A 14766-nucleotide genomic window follows, 5' to 3' on the forward strand; every position below is an offset into this window, starting at 1 on the left:
ATGCGGTGGTCAGGGAGATAGAGCCCTGAACGAACCGTGTGAGGGAGCATCACAAGAGAGGTGACAGCAAGTGCAAAGGCCCCAAGGTGGGAGTGTGCTTAGAGTGTTGGGAGACCAATACAGACGTCCATGTGATTAGAATGGACAGAGAGAAAGTGGTGGAAGACAGGACTGGATCCAGTAGATCCTAAAGGCTAGGTAAGGACTTTGAATTCTATTCTGAGTAGATATGAGAAGCCACTGGAAAACTTCAAGTTATTCTTGTTTCAAAAGGATAACTTCTGAAGACATGTTGAGAATACACTTAAGAGAGTCAAGGGTGCAAGCAGAGAAACGAGTTAGAAGGACACTACGATGGTCCAACCAAGAGAGGAGCACAGTGGTAGCTGCCAAGCAATGAAGGGTGGTCAGATTCTAGATGTACCTGGAAGGCAGAGTTCATAGGATTTACGAACAAGCTGGATGCAAGATACAAGAGAACAAAGAAAACTGTAATTGACTATTCTTTCCTTGCCTGCTTCCAGATTCCAAATTTATTCTGCCAGTTACTACTGCCCCCTTCCCTCCCCCAACTTACAGTTAATCACCTAAATTTCCTCAAACACCATTACGGAAGTACAGAGTCTCCAGCACCTGTCTACCTGTCGCAGGTACAAGTGCTAAGGTGCAGAGAATGACAGGGAGTCAGAGATGCTCTGTGAAGCAGGAAGTTCAAGGAGTCAGAGAAGCAAACGCAGGGAGAAAGTAGGTATGCGAACAGTGGGGAGACAATGTTCCAAGAGAGGTAACCGCAACTTCAAAATACAGAACGTTTTCTCTTATATTAAAACTGCAATCAGAGCCAAACATGCATAGTGATTTGGAACAGGAGGTTAGAGCTACAGTGAAAGATAATTCAGTACGCATTCTGGCAGATATAATTAGGATTAACTTTCATTATTCAAACGGATGACAGTTTGGTACACAAACAAATATAGGCACAATCCTATTCCTATTCTTTTGACTTTCTTCCACCCACCTGAAGAGGTCTCCAAATTTACTTCTGAGGTGGCTACATGACACATAGAGATCGTAGAGGTAGGCTAAGATGCATCTTTCTGGGGAAGAACATTCTGAGGGGTTCACCACATGCTTTACCACACCACACAACCTGAGGAGAAAAATATATGAAGAAATGAGACACTTGGCTAATATACGTGTTAGCGCTTGGATCTTTTAGAGTGAGAATGTGTCCATGTAATACTCAAGTAAGAAAAAAAGATACCAGGTTGTTAACAGTAACCATTATACCAAGTAAATAACTGCATAAAGTATCAGTTTTCTGCTATGATATTGAAACACTAAATATTTCTTTAAAACTTCAGAAATGCCATTAACATTAAGAAATGAAAGAAATTCCTCCGTACAGAAGATACGTAGGGAGGAATCCACCAATAAAGCTGCTGTGACTAGGACACAAAAGTTGTAGGAGAGAATCCCTCATCAGTGAGAAGACTGACAAATTCTGGAACTTTGCCAAGGGCCCCATGTCCACTATGTAAAAGGGCAATTTCTTCATATCAGTAAGTCTGGGAAATCTGTTTTCAAGACCATGAGCTGGTTCTGGCATGAACTTGAAGAATTCATGGCTGGAGGTCACATTCTCCTTGTTCTTCCAAACTAGAAACAAATTTATTTTAGTTTATCTTAATAAGAATTTAAGACCCCTTTTTTTTTAGTGACATTCTCCATAAGACTTGTGGTTCAGAAGTACCACTACTACTCCAGTTCCCCAGATCAGAAAGATGGCCTTTTGGGCCACAATTCACACAGAACGAAAGTTCATACCACACAGAAGTAAACACTAGTGGTCCATCCACCTATCTGTGAGTCTGATTCCACTGTCATCTTGCATTCTGGTTACAGGGTTCGGTACTACTACAACGGTGTCACAGACGACTCAGATTATTAAAGCGGAAAAGGGCTTTAGAAATCATCTGATTCACCTTCCTCATTTCACAAAGAGGGCTCTGAGCCTCAGAAAGCTGATGTATCTTTGCCCACAAGGCAGAGAGCGACTTCACAGCAGATCCAAAAGGAGAACTTAGGTCTCCAGAACCCCAGTCTGGAGCCCTCTCCACTGTTTAGGGGACGGGAGGGAGCCTAGCATGTCAAGGCTGAGGAGGACACTGGAGTCACAAACATCAGAGATGGGACCTAGGAAACTATGCAAAGAGACAGCCATGTAGCATCCCAAGGCCTGTGAACTGACATCAGCAGATGCAGGCAACTGATAAAGGCTGTCAATTATAGCAAAACTGTCCCCCAGTTAAGGAGAAAAGTTGATGACTCAATCAGTTGTTACCTATATAAACCAAAAAATTCCAGGTATACCCTGAAAAGCAAAGAATTATTTTGTGATTAAACAAACATTTATTGAAAGTTTGCTAGGCATTTACTGTATCGCAGTAAATACTGGGTGTTTGTTTCCTCAATAATTTTTTCACTTACTCGAGGTAAGAAAAACATTTTACGTTGAGATCCAAAATGTTTATTCATGTAAGTGCAAAAAGAAAGAAAAAGAAAAAGAAAAAAACCCCAAATAATAGTTTTGGGGAAAATACTTATCCTTACTGTACATGATAGAGAACAAATATAATAAACTGAATACCAAATATGATTTTATGAACATTTACTAGAACACAAATTTAAAATGTCAAAATAAATGATAATGAAATAAATTCTAAAATAACAAACAAAAACAAAAAAATACTTGTGAAAACCTATTATATTCATTTCGTGACCAACTAGAGATGGTTCCATACACAGTTTTAAAAAGTATGGTACAAATCAAACAGCATGAATGAGCTCCTAGTTAGAAAGACTTTTAGCAATCTGGGAGATTTATTAGCTATCTGATGTTGGGTACATCACTTCACCTTCCACTCCACTTAACAGGCCCGGGTTTCCATTTCTTGACTTATAAAATGGTACTAATCATTCAACCCTACAGGGCAGTGGAGGGCTATAAAACAGTTCTATATTTCCTGGATTCTAAGATGGTCATTTCCTTACATTTAAAAATGTCAGGGATGTTTCAGATGTCACTTAGTAATAATCTAAGTGTGTGGCTAAGTCTGTGGCTATGCTCTCATATGAAGAGAAAGCTTATGGTCCACAAAAGCTAAAATATTTACTATCTGGCTCGATACAGAAAGAAGTCTGCTAACTTCTGATGTCAGAGAAAAAAATTGAAGAAAGAACCAAGAATAGGAGAGACAAGGTAGAAGGAAAGATTAGGAAAATATTAAATGAGGTGCCTTCAAGTGATAAGATAATATTTGTTAGGTGAGGAAGGGTGTAAATAGAGAAGAGGCATAGAAATAATAAACTTAAATCAAGCTCAATGTTAGCAAAAGTTTAAGGGCATAAGTGCTACTTAAGGCTAAAAGCTGAAGTCAAGAATGTATTTCTCTATGGCCCAGCAACCCCACTACTGGGCATGTACCCTGAGAAAACCATAATTCAAAAAGAGTCATGCACCACAATGTTCATTGCAGCTCTATTTACAATAGCCCGGAGATGGAAGCAAACTAAGTGTCCATCGACAGATGAATGGATAAAGAAGATGTGGCACATAAACACAATGGAATATTACTCAGCCATAAAAAGAAACAAAACTGAGTTATTTGTAGTGAGGTGGATGGACCTAGAGTGTGTTATACAGAGTGAAGTAAGTCAGAAAGAGAAAAACAAATACCGTATGCTAGCACATATAGATGGAATCTAAAAAAAAAAAAAAAAAAATGGTTCTGACGAACCTAGGGGCAGGACAGGAATAAAGACGCAGACGTAGAGAATGGACTAGAGGACACAGGGAGGGGGAAGGGTAAGCTGGGACAAAGTGAGAGAGTGGCGTGGACATATATACACTACCAAATGTAAAATAGATAGCTAGTGGGAAGCAGCTGCATCACACTGGGAGATCAGCTCGGTGCTGTGTGACCACCTAGAGGGGTGCGATAGGGAGGGTGAGAGGGAGACGCAAGAGGGAGGGGATATGGGGATACATGTATACGTATAGCTGACTCACTTTGTTATACAGCAGAAACTAACTCAACATTGTAAAGCAATTATACTCCAATAAAGATGTTAAAAAAAATTTTTTTTAATAAAAAAAAGAAGAATGTATTTCTCCCCCAAGATTACAAAGTAAAAATGTTTCATCTTAGGAAATGCAGTTAAAGAAAAGCACATAGAATTAAGAGACAGCCTCTTTTACAAACTGAATGTAACAATAATTGGATTTAATTTGGTTATGGTTATTGATTTACATGTTTATTACAGAAACATCTTTGAGACCATTAAGAATATTATAAAAAAAATATCCAAATTAAAAAAAAATAAATCTATGTGTGTAGAATTAACGTGGCAGCTTTTCCTCTTCTCCTAAAAAGCTGCTGTTAAATGGATGACACTCTAGAATAGAGTACGTGTTGATTACATGTGCTAGGTTACCAAAAAAAGGCACTGTGAACCCCATGTTTCTTTTGAGCCCAGGAGGGTTGCCTTTCTTTTAAGTATGTAAAGCTCTGGAGAAAGGAGTCTGCAGTGGACGAAAAGGAGCTCAGAATAGGTTTTCTGACAGCTCATTATACTTCTCTGGTCCCAGTAGCCCTGGCCTCATTTCATGGGGGTGATGTAATTACTTCGCCCAACTTCCCTAACAGTAGTAGAGAAAACCTTAGCCTACAATTCACACAAACCGGAAAAAGACTAAGAATCAAAAAAGTCATTTATTCTAGATTAACCCTTGTCAAAAATTTCCTTTAATTTATAAAAGAAATAAAATTGAAAAGGTAAATCTATAAGATGATGTACGTGCAAAGCTTATTTGGCGTTGGGTTCTCCAAATAGAAACTGAAATTACATGAGCAAAGAAGCAGTCACTTATTCACCATCCGTAATAAGCCAGGATGCTGGGTAGCAGAAATGACAGCAACTAGGGGGAGCAAAGTAGCCAGGCAGGCAGGCGGACTTTTCATGCTTTTATCTCCTTTCCGATAAACGCTTCCTGGCACAAGCATTCCTTAACTGTGTTATACCTTTCTATGAAACAAACAGTACTATTTCTGTCTTCAAACCACTATCATATTTCATCACAAATTACACATTCTAGGGTATACCAACCCTTCAAACACCTGGGCCGTCTGATCGGGATTCAGGATCAGACAACTGTGGTATCGCCTGAGAACGGCCACAATGCAGACACACAGTCCCGTTGTGTAACTTCCTGCCAGGCTGGAGGATTTCAGGAGCAGTTCGGCTTCCACAACACTCAGTTCATTCAGGAGCTACAATGGGAGAAAAGATCGAAGAAAAATGTAGCTGCCAAAACAAATAGGAAGGACGTTTATTTTTACAAACCACGGATATATTGAGTCATTCTAAAACTACTTGATCTCCTTCCTTGTTCTGCCCCAGGAACATGCACATATACAACCACAGTCTCAGCACCCCAGTGAATTAACTGGTTTTTATTTTTAATACTTTATCAAATTATAGAGTTTTCCTTCTGTCTGGGCATCATGGTGCATGCAATCGACAGGTAACCAATACTGAAACAGTTATCAAAATTTTATGGTGGTCCAAAGTTCTGGATTGGATAATTTCAGAGAAGAACATCCCCACCTCTGACTTTTTTTCCACTTTCCCCTCCTTTTCAATAAATGGAAGTTATTTATCAGCATTTTCTTATTATTAACAAAGCTAACACCTCCAATAGAATAAGTAAAAGAAACCAAGTTTTATGTCTACTCACTAGTGACGTAACAAATGAACTCAAGTATGTGTATAAGAAAAATAGTGGAACAAATTAATAATGTTTCATATTTTTTGCTCTTCCCTAAAATATACTCTACTATAAATAGCAAACAAACTTTCACCTTTCCCTAAGCAAAAAACAAAAGACAAACAAGAAATACCCTCAAAGCTCTCACGTTTTAAAGTGACTATTACTATATTTTAGCACAAATTATAATAACTTAGTTGAAAATTATGAACACAGATGCAATTAAAATGCTGGTTGAAAATGCTAGTTGAATACTGTTGACTCAGAATGTTTCAACTATTCAAAAATGCACTGGGTGGCTCATTTTAAACTGTACACTGCCTAGTAGGTTTGCCTTGTGAAACAAGAGAGAAGCAGGATCCCTTTGACACCTGTATTGCAAAGTCAATGAGGCCATTGATATTCAGTGCTGGCTCCATGAGATCAAAGATGAGCTGAATATGGTGAGCCAATGGGAGATGGTACGATGTTCCTGATGCAAAGCTTGTGATTTGTTCCAGCACATTGTTAGAGATCTGTGCAAAAAAAAAAAAAAAAAAAAAAAAAAGTGACTAATCATAAGACCAACAGTCCAAATAACTTTTATTTATTAAATTACTTCCATTTTTTAGGTAAGAAACGTGAATTTATACGTGATTCTACTTAGAAGTTGAAACATACTTCTACAGAAAACAAAACCATGTACACATGCAATAATATCCTTAAAACAACTATAATTTGAAGAAATAAATAAGCTGAGTTGTCATTCAGATCTACACCCAACTCCCCTAAAGGTAGAACAACAATAAATGCTAAATTAATTTCCAGATGACATCTACTTGACTATCAATGGATTTGTAAAAGAAAATAGATTTGGTTTCTTCTCAATGGCATAGTAATTTTTCTTCAGTCATCAACAGATTTCTCCCTTATCGATAGCAATGCAGGACTAAAATGTAATAATATAAGTACTGCATGATAGATTATTTTATATAGTGTTGATTATTATCATACGGTAAAAATATTTCCATGATAAAAATTAATTCCTCTGAGGAAGGCAACCTGACACTTAAAACTGAACTGCTTGATAGTTTAAGACGCTTCCAAATATGTTTAAAAAATGTATTTATAAAACAAGTAAAGCCAAAAACATATATTGCATGAAAAAGATTTTTAAGGAAATATCCCAAATGCGTAATAAAACAGCTTTAATGGCTACCTGAGATGTCACTTGATGTTGATCAAAATATGAAAGGAGTTGAAGTTTTGTGAACACAGTCTCCAGTGTTGGAAATGCCTCCTGTTTGCTCTTCCTGGCTTTCTGTCCTTCATCTCCAACTAAATAAACACACAGTAGGTACATTATTTTCCATTTAATTGAAGCTCTTGACTTTAATGGATACTTTTTATTGAAGTATAACATACGAATGGAAAATTGTACAAACTTACTGAATTTCTACAAAATAAATTTACGTAATGAAACTCAAATCACAAAATCACGTACCAAAACTCCAGAAGCCCCCTCAGGTTCCCTCCAGTCACTTCTCCCTCCTCAGAGAACCAAGATCCTGACCTCTAATGGCTTGGATTAGTATTGCTCACTTTGGAACTTTATACAAATGGAATCATATGATACGTACTTTTTACATCTGGCATCTTTCACTCAAAATTATGCTTCTGAGATTGATTCACACTGTTGAGGTAATTTTATTTTTTTTTTCTAAAAATTAACAATTCTCGGGACTTCCCTGCTGGCGCAGTGGTTAAGAATCCGCCTGCCAATGCAGGGGACGCAGGTTCGATCCCTGGTCCAGGAAGATCCCACATGCCACGGAGCAACTAAGCCCGTGCACCACAACTACTGAGCTCAAAGAGTAGCCCCACTCGGCGCAACTAGAGAAAGCCCACGCACAGCAACGAAGACCCAACGCAGCCATACATACATACATATGTACATACATAAATAAAATTACAAAAAAGCCCAAAAAACAATTCCCATTTATGTACTATACCTAAACTTTTGGCTATTAATGAGAAGTCCCTCTATAAACGTTTCTTACCCACTGACTTTTAAAATACGATATCAATAATGAATGGGGGAAAAAAAATCACCGAGGCTCACGTTGATATAATAGGAAAAACTTCACTGGCATTTTCTTAGGAGATTCCCAAACAGTTTAGTATGTAAAAAAGGAAATTTACACAATTCCTAACTTTTTTAGGGGTAGAAAAGGAATTAAATCTCTCCACCTTAATGGAAAAGTGCTACCTTTATCAACTTAGCATAAAGAAGTTTGAAGAAAATATCAATAAGAAATACTATAAACATTGTTTATTCCAGAGGGACTCTTGCTCTTAACAGCTCTAAGGATAAGATCCAGAAATAATTAGGTCCTATTTTAAAATATTTTTAATATATGTATGTACAAACACAAATCTAAAAACAAAAAGGAAATGTTGGATTATACGATCTCCACGAAAGATCATTTCCAACACTATGATTCTAAGCAGTCAAAGGCTACCGAGAAAAAAGCCCTCTTACTCACATCATCTTATTTGGGAAAGTTTAATTTGGGGAACAGAGTTCACTTTACTGATTTTTCTATTAAAGATTCAAGAAGGATTTCACTAAACTCAAAAGGCTCTGCTAATGGCAAACGTAATGGATTTAGAAAATAACAAGAAAGGAGACTTCTCTTTCAACAATAAGCAATTGTGGTTTATAGATAGGCAAAAGAAAAGCAAAAAACCCAGGCTGTTGTTTCCTAAAACAAACAAACTTAGAATTAAAAGGTGCTGAGTAACATAAGGTACAAGATTGTGTGCCACTTTTGTCAAATATCACCAAATGTAACGCAAATAATAAGAAAGGAGTTCATGAAACCTACTTGTTTTTCAACATCTATTCTCAAAGGTACAAGTGGCATTCTGCCTTCAATACAGCTGTTTGCATGTCATGAGCATGTGTAAAATATCCAAGTTTTGAATTTTTCATTTACTAACATCATTAGTCCAAGGCTGAAAACTTACACCAATAGTCTTGGGTACCATGAGCTTTGGAAGTGAAGTTAATATATTTATTCAGTCCTTCCTGGGACCAAAACCAAGTCTGTTACCAAGAAAAGTAACAGACTGGAGGACGTGGACCCAGCACCGAGAACTCACAAATACCTCTTGTTTTGGTTTGTCTATATTAGTAGGCTCTGTTTACTTACACATAGCTAACTTCTCAAGACCTCTTATAAAAAAAGACACAATTGACTCTTGGCAATTTACATTCACTTTGAGAGAAAAATTTAAGAAATTAGTGGTGGTTCTCAAAGGAATATTTTAATGACATTTACATAGATAACAGTAGAGTCACAATTCATAGATTTTCATCTGTTTTATGTTAATTTGCTTTCATAATATATATTATTGCTCTCTTGTTGCTTAATTTTGATTTTCCTTTTCTTTCTTTCTTTTTTTTTTTTTAAATCTCTAATCCTGGAAGTTCTGACTTTTATTGGTATGGTAAAACTTCATTAATGTTTTGAAATTTTACACCCAAAGGTGACTAGTTAATGTAAATGTAAAATGAGATTTGAACATGTTCAACTGGAAATGTCATTTCAGCTTTAGATTATAAATCTCCCCCCGCCCCCAGGCAAGGTCTGGTTGATCTGAGAGCACTCCTAATGAGTTCCTCAAAATCTCGTCTTTATGTGTAGCCAGAAATCAAATACATGCTAAGACAACTTCTGTTCTCCTGCCTCACCAGCCTCTTTATCAGAAGGCAGCTCACTACATCCCAAATTAACAAACATATTTCTGGTTGAGGAGTCTTATCTAAAATGTGGGCAAGACAAAAATCCCCACTGAAGATGACCCTCTAGACCTCAGGGGTGCATCTAGTACTGTATCGGATATCTCAAAAATTAGCGTGGAACAACAATGATTTTCTCCTGGTGAGTTCACAAGCAAGAACTGCCTATTTGAGAGACTGGTACAAAGATAGGACAGACAATAGTCTAGCATTTTAAAAAACTTTATATAAAGGAAGGAAGTAGACTCAGCAGAAAAGGATACCGTGTTGCTTCCTTCCCCTTCCCACCCCTCTCAGCGTCCCCAAACCAAACATTCCACAGGACCTGAAAAGACTCTCTAAAAGTAATTTAGGTAAAAGCCCATATTACTGGACCTTCTAAAGGACACAGTGTCCATCCCATTCCCAAATATACAAAAAGTAGCTTCAAATATACTTTGCTAGCTAGCTGCAGGGCTTTCGGATTCAGCCCATTTCCTCTTTTCTCTAACAGAGAAAACAGCAAAACAACAGATCAACAGTTTTTTTAGAGCAGTTCTTCACCCCTCCCCAATCTCAATAATGACAACAGTGTTTCATTTCCCTTCCACAACCTCATGGCGCCTGTGTAGCACTAACTCTTTAAGAGGCCACAGAAGTGAGTTAGGGAATGTGATGCAAATAACACGAAGGTAGCCTTCCCACTGTTCTAAGACGTCAGACACCCAAAACACACATTCAGACTAAAAACACTTCTCCCTGCCCCCGTACCTTGTTTCTGCATCTGCACCCTTACTGATGGAGAGGAAAGAGAGATATTTGCAATAGTTATATCTGTCCTTTTCTGTGGGAAAGATCTAGTGTGGGCAAGCTCTAGTAATTCATCCAGTTAAAGTCCTAAAGACTGGATCCCCTGTGGAGAGGTTCGTAAAACAGTATTTATTTTGTACTGAACAAGAAAGCAGGGTTTCTAGAGGTGGTTTATGCCATGTGTAGGAAGCGTGCTGTTCGCACAGGGAAGATCCAAACTTTTTTTCCCCCTCATATTATTTAAGTAACAGAGAGACAAATACCAGTGGTGGTAGTGGAGTATACATAATGACAGCACACTTTAAATCATATGACTGTCTAATAAAATAAACGAACTCTGAAGAGTAATTAGGCACATGTGAAGTGGATAATTACAAAGTTCCAATTATGTTATATGGTGACGTAATACAAAGGCATAATAACTTCACTGTAAGAGCTTCGTAAAAAGCTTGGTGACACAGCATCCCAAGTAGAGGCATTGTGGAGTAAAGACCCAGTTTCCGTTTTACTTGAAATCGTTTGGAGACGTGGGTAGCCTCCACTACCTACTGCAATTATTCTTCTGAATAATGTAAGAAACGATCAGCCACTACTATGTCCTGATTTTTAACTATCATGTAAATATGAGTACCCAGAGCCAGCTATAAGCTTGAAAAAGGATGCAACTGCGGGAATGGACCTCTTCCAGCCTAAGGGTTTTCCAACTCCTTCCTCAATACTTTACGTATGACTACTGTGGAAAATTTGGGAAATACGAAAAAAAAAGAGGAGCAAATGAAATCACCTCTATCAATCTAGAGAGGGTGCTATGTTCATGCAAGCATTACTATAAATGGGACCAAGGCCTTAACATTTCAATGTGCTTATTCATATTTCAATGTGACAGTCATTCGGGGGAGGAAACCCTGTGCTGACAGTGCCATGTGCGACTTCGATAAAGACCGTGCTGAGGGGAAGACAAACGACAGCACAATGGGGGCAAGCGCATGAGGGCTCTTTACCCCCGGTCTCTGTGGTGCTCTTCTTATTTAGGATTTTCAAAATATCTTTGGTAATTTTCTTCAACTGATGCCTGGCTTCTTCACGCTCTTTGCCCACTCCATAGAGAAGGATTGTGCGCTGGTTATACTCATGACTTGAAGATTCATCCTGAAAAACAGAAAATGCATTCTGAGACCCCTGTTTAAAGGATGGGGTTCATGGACATGACATGCGCTGACCACAGCATCTCCATGCTGGCTCGTGCGGTGGTGGCATCCCGCCCACCTTTCAGTTCACCTCAACCTCCACTGGCAGCACCCTTGTTTTTCCAGTTTGGAACTTGCTAAAGTAAAAAAAAAAAAAAGTGTCAACTGACCTGAAGTCTTAATAGAAGCAGTTGATGTGGGCGTACCTTACAGAGTAAGTTTTGACTCTTGATTGTTTAAAATTTAACATGGTATTAATTTCACATCCTATTATATACTATCTAGTTAAAATTTTTCCTTATGGAAAATGTTATTTCTTGGCAAGCTCAGTCTTCTGCATACATTAAACATCATTAAACATTTTGTATTTAGAAAAAAAGAGGATCCTCAAGTACTTTTATTGAAAAAAAAAAGTTCCATTTACTTCCAATATGACTGTGTAAGACACATGTATATTTCTTTCCACACGGAAAACGACAGACAGCATGGGTCTCATTAGGTGTGAGGAAAATAGCTGGAAATGCAAACACGTTCTGACACTACCTTCCTCTTCTGGACCACCTCCCCACACCTGCCCCACAGACACAGTGAATTCAAGCACTATTTTTCCCACATGGGAGAGGAAATTACTTAGTCACAGCATCACAAAAACATACACACCGCTAAACACATTCTTTAGCCAGAGTTAAATAGTCCAGGATGTGTCCTCTCTTATGCCTGGTTTTGAATTTTTCTATCTAAATTTCTCTCTCGGATCCTATACTCTTCCACTTTCTTAGTGAAATTCCTAGCTCTATGTTTCAGTTCATCTCCTTTTCTTACCATTTGTACATGTCTGCCCATGCGAGGTACTTACTCTCCCTAACAGTATCTATCCCTAAGGAGCTCACGTGAGGACAGTTTTGTCCCAGGGGATAACAAACTGCACTGTGTGCACATAAATTAGTAACGGCTGCAAAAAAGAGCAAAGTCCTTGTGACCTGGAGAACGACAATGTTCAATTTGGAGCACGCCACGTGTGTACTCTGCACAAAGTAGCATTTTGCTTCTTTAGCCTTGAAGTAAGAGCCTGTTTCTTCTCAGTTTCTGTCACTGTTCTCTCAGTCTCTTTTTGTCATTCTGTCTTTCTCTCACCTGCCTGCATTCAAGGCACCACTTCTTGCACTGGTTCCTTTTTTTTTTTTATAACATTCTATCAGAAATATACATTTGCATACTCTGCCAATCTATCTTGCTACCAAGTCCCCCAATAATTAATATTTCAGGTTGTTCAAACCGAGTAAGTCTTTTCTAGAAGCTGTTATTTAATACCTTGAGTTTCAAAATCTCCTCTGAAGTTTCAAAAGGCAGACCTAACCACAGGATAAAGTGGACATAGGTAGTGATTGCTATATCTCAGTGACCTGAGCTACTTTGTCAATCTCCAATTTTTGTTGTCGTTACACAGCATTACTGATATACTTCCTGGTGGGGTGTGTACATATAAGCAAGCCCTATAAAGGGGACAGAAGGGCCATGAGGAAACTGCACAAAACTCAGATGGCAGTCATGTGCCCTGGTGATTGTTTTCAGTTAAGGCACCTGTCAAATGGTTCTAATGTAAACCTGTTGTGTGAGGGGTGATGGAAAGATGTTAGCAACAGCTGTTTATAGAGTACCTACCTACAGCAAGGCAAAGTACTAAGAACTCTGAGAAAATGCAAGGATGAATGTTCCCTGATTTACGGAGTACAGATTCAGTATCATAGAGATAGCACCTGCAGAGCTCGAACCCCATACAGGGATGGTGAGGGAAGGTATCCTGGAAAGATCCATGTGTTCTATGAACACGGGGTGCTATGGCTCCATATTGGCCCAATAACAGCCCGAGCTCAGGGTACGCCATGGTCCAAGATAATGAGCCTTTTTGAGCCTCAGATTCTTCCTCTGAAAAATGGTTAACACTACATACCTTTTGGTGAGAGTGGGGATCTGTCTGTAAAATGCTTAGTGGCATATCGGACACAGCACCTCCTGCTGTCCGTTGATATTACCGCACCTCCACGCCTCCCCTGCAGGCACCCCACAGCCACGCTGCGCTGCATTGCTCAACATTTCCCAAAGGTGCCGGGCACTTCCTTCCTTTGCTGGTCTCCTCCCACCACCTGAAATACTCTGAACAGCCTCAAGTGCACGTGTGGAAATGCTATGCATGATGACAGCGTCAGGTCCCTCCCTCTGTCAACTCCCTTTAGCGAAAGCCCTCACTGCAGAGGGAGGTGTGCGGGGAGGCGACTTTGGAGCATTTATCGCTGTGTAATTCACCTATTTTCTAGGTATCTGTTTAATGTCTGTCTTCCTCACTAGACCATTCACATTTATATTTTCCTTAATGGCACTGACTAGGCACTTAATATTTGTTGAATGCATGAAATAATGAATAAATATGTGGATTAATGAAGAAACATGTGACTAAAAGAATAGGGCAGGGAGGAAGAAAAAAAAAAAAAAAAAAAAAACTAGTTTAGTAGGAAACTTAACCTGATAACTAAGTGCTTAAAAAAACTGAAGAGGAAAAATGAAAGGCAGAGAGAAGTTTAGACCAAAAATGTCTGTAGGGTGTAAACTAGGTCTTAGTGGTGGGAATAAAAAATAAGAAGCAAAATCAAGAGGTATCTGAGGAAGTTAGGAAAGGATCGGGCATCTGAGTGAATGTGCATCTCACCGGATTTCAAGACGGACTCACTAGATAAAATTTGTTGGGGTCCGGGCGGGGAGGGGGAAGGAGTAGGTTATAAGGGCAGGGAGCTCATGAATTCACCATTAGGTGAGAGGAATTCAAGGGGTAGGTGGAAATGTATTACAAATGTCTAGTAGGTGGTTTGACGGCAGGTCCAATGCAGAAGTGACAGCTTACGGATAAGAGCACTATGTAACTGGAAGGGATTCAAAACCCCCATGTTCTCTTTGGGCAGGGGTTGGGAGGGAAAACAGCTGCAATAGTGAAGGGGGTAAATAAACCATCAGATGATGGACACACACTCTCCACAGTTAATAAATAATCGGACAAGTCAAGGTCACAAAAGCGAGGGAAGGGGCAGTTAGCAACAGGGGTCATCAACAGTGTTGAACAGAGTTAAGAAATCACAATGGGGCTTCCCTGGTGGCGCAGTGGTTGGGAGTCCGCCTGCCGATGC

The 14766-nt window shown here is 38.9% G+C and overlaps 1 protein-coding gene across 1 annotated transcript in view; it reads right to left on the minus strand.

Moving 5' to 3' along the window:
* Positions 1 to 14766, minus strand: part of MED12L (mediator complex subunit 12L) — a 335022-nt gene that overhangs the window by 67664 nt on the left and 252592 nt on the right. Inside the window, exons 15-19 of the mRNA XM_007446642.1 lie at positions 11405 to 11552; positions 7029 to 7147; positions 6202 to 6345; positions 5170 to 5333; positions 1019 to 1150 (exon numbers count right to left, since the gene is read on the minus strand). Coding sequence (XP_007446704.1) covers positions 1019 to 1150; positions 5170 to 5333; positions 6202 to 6345; positions 7029 to 7147; positions 11405 to 11552 — 707 coding nt within the window. The remainder of the gene's footprint in view (positions 1 to 1018; positions 1151 to 5169; positions 5334 to 6201; positions 6346 to 7028; positions 7148 to 11404; positions 11553 to 14766) is intronic.

The sequence above is a fragment of the Lipotes vexillifer genome, unplaced genomic scaffold (genome assembly GCF_000442215.2).
Source record: "Lipotes vexillifer unplaced genomic scaffold, Lipotes_vexillifer_v1.1 scaffold727, whole genome shotgun sequence".
Classification (NCBI taxonomy): domain Eukaryota; kingdom Metazoa; phylum Chordata; class Mammalia; order Artiodactyla; family Lipotidae; genus Lipotes; species Lipotes vexillifer.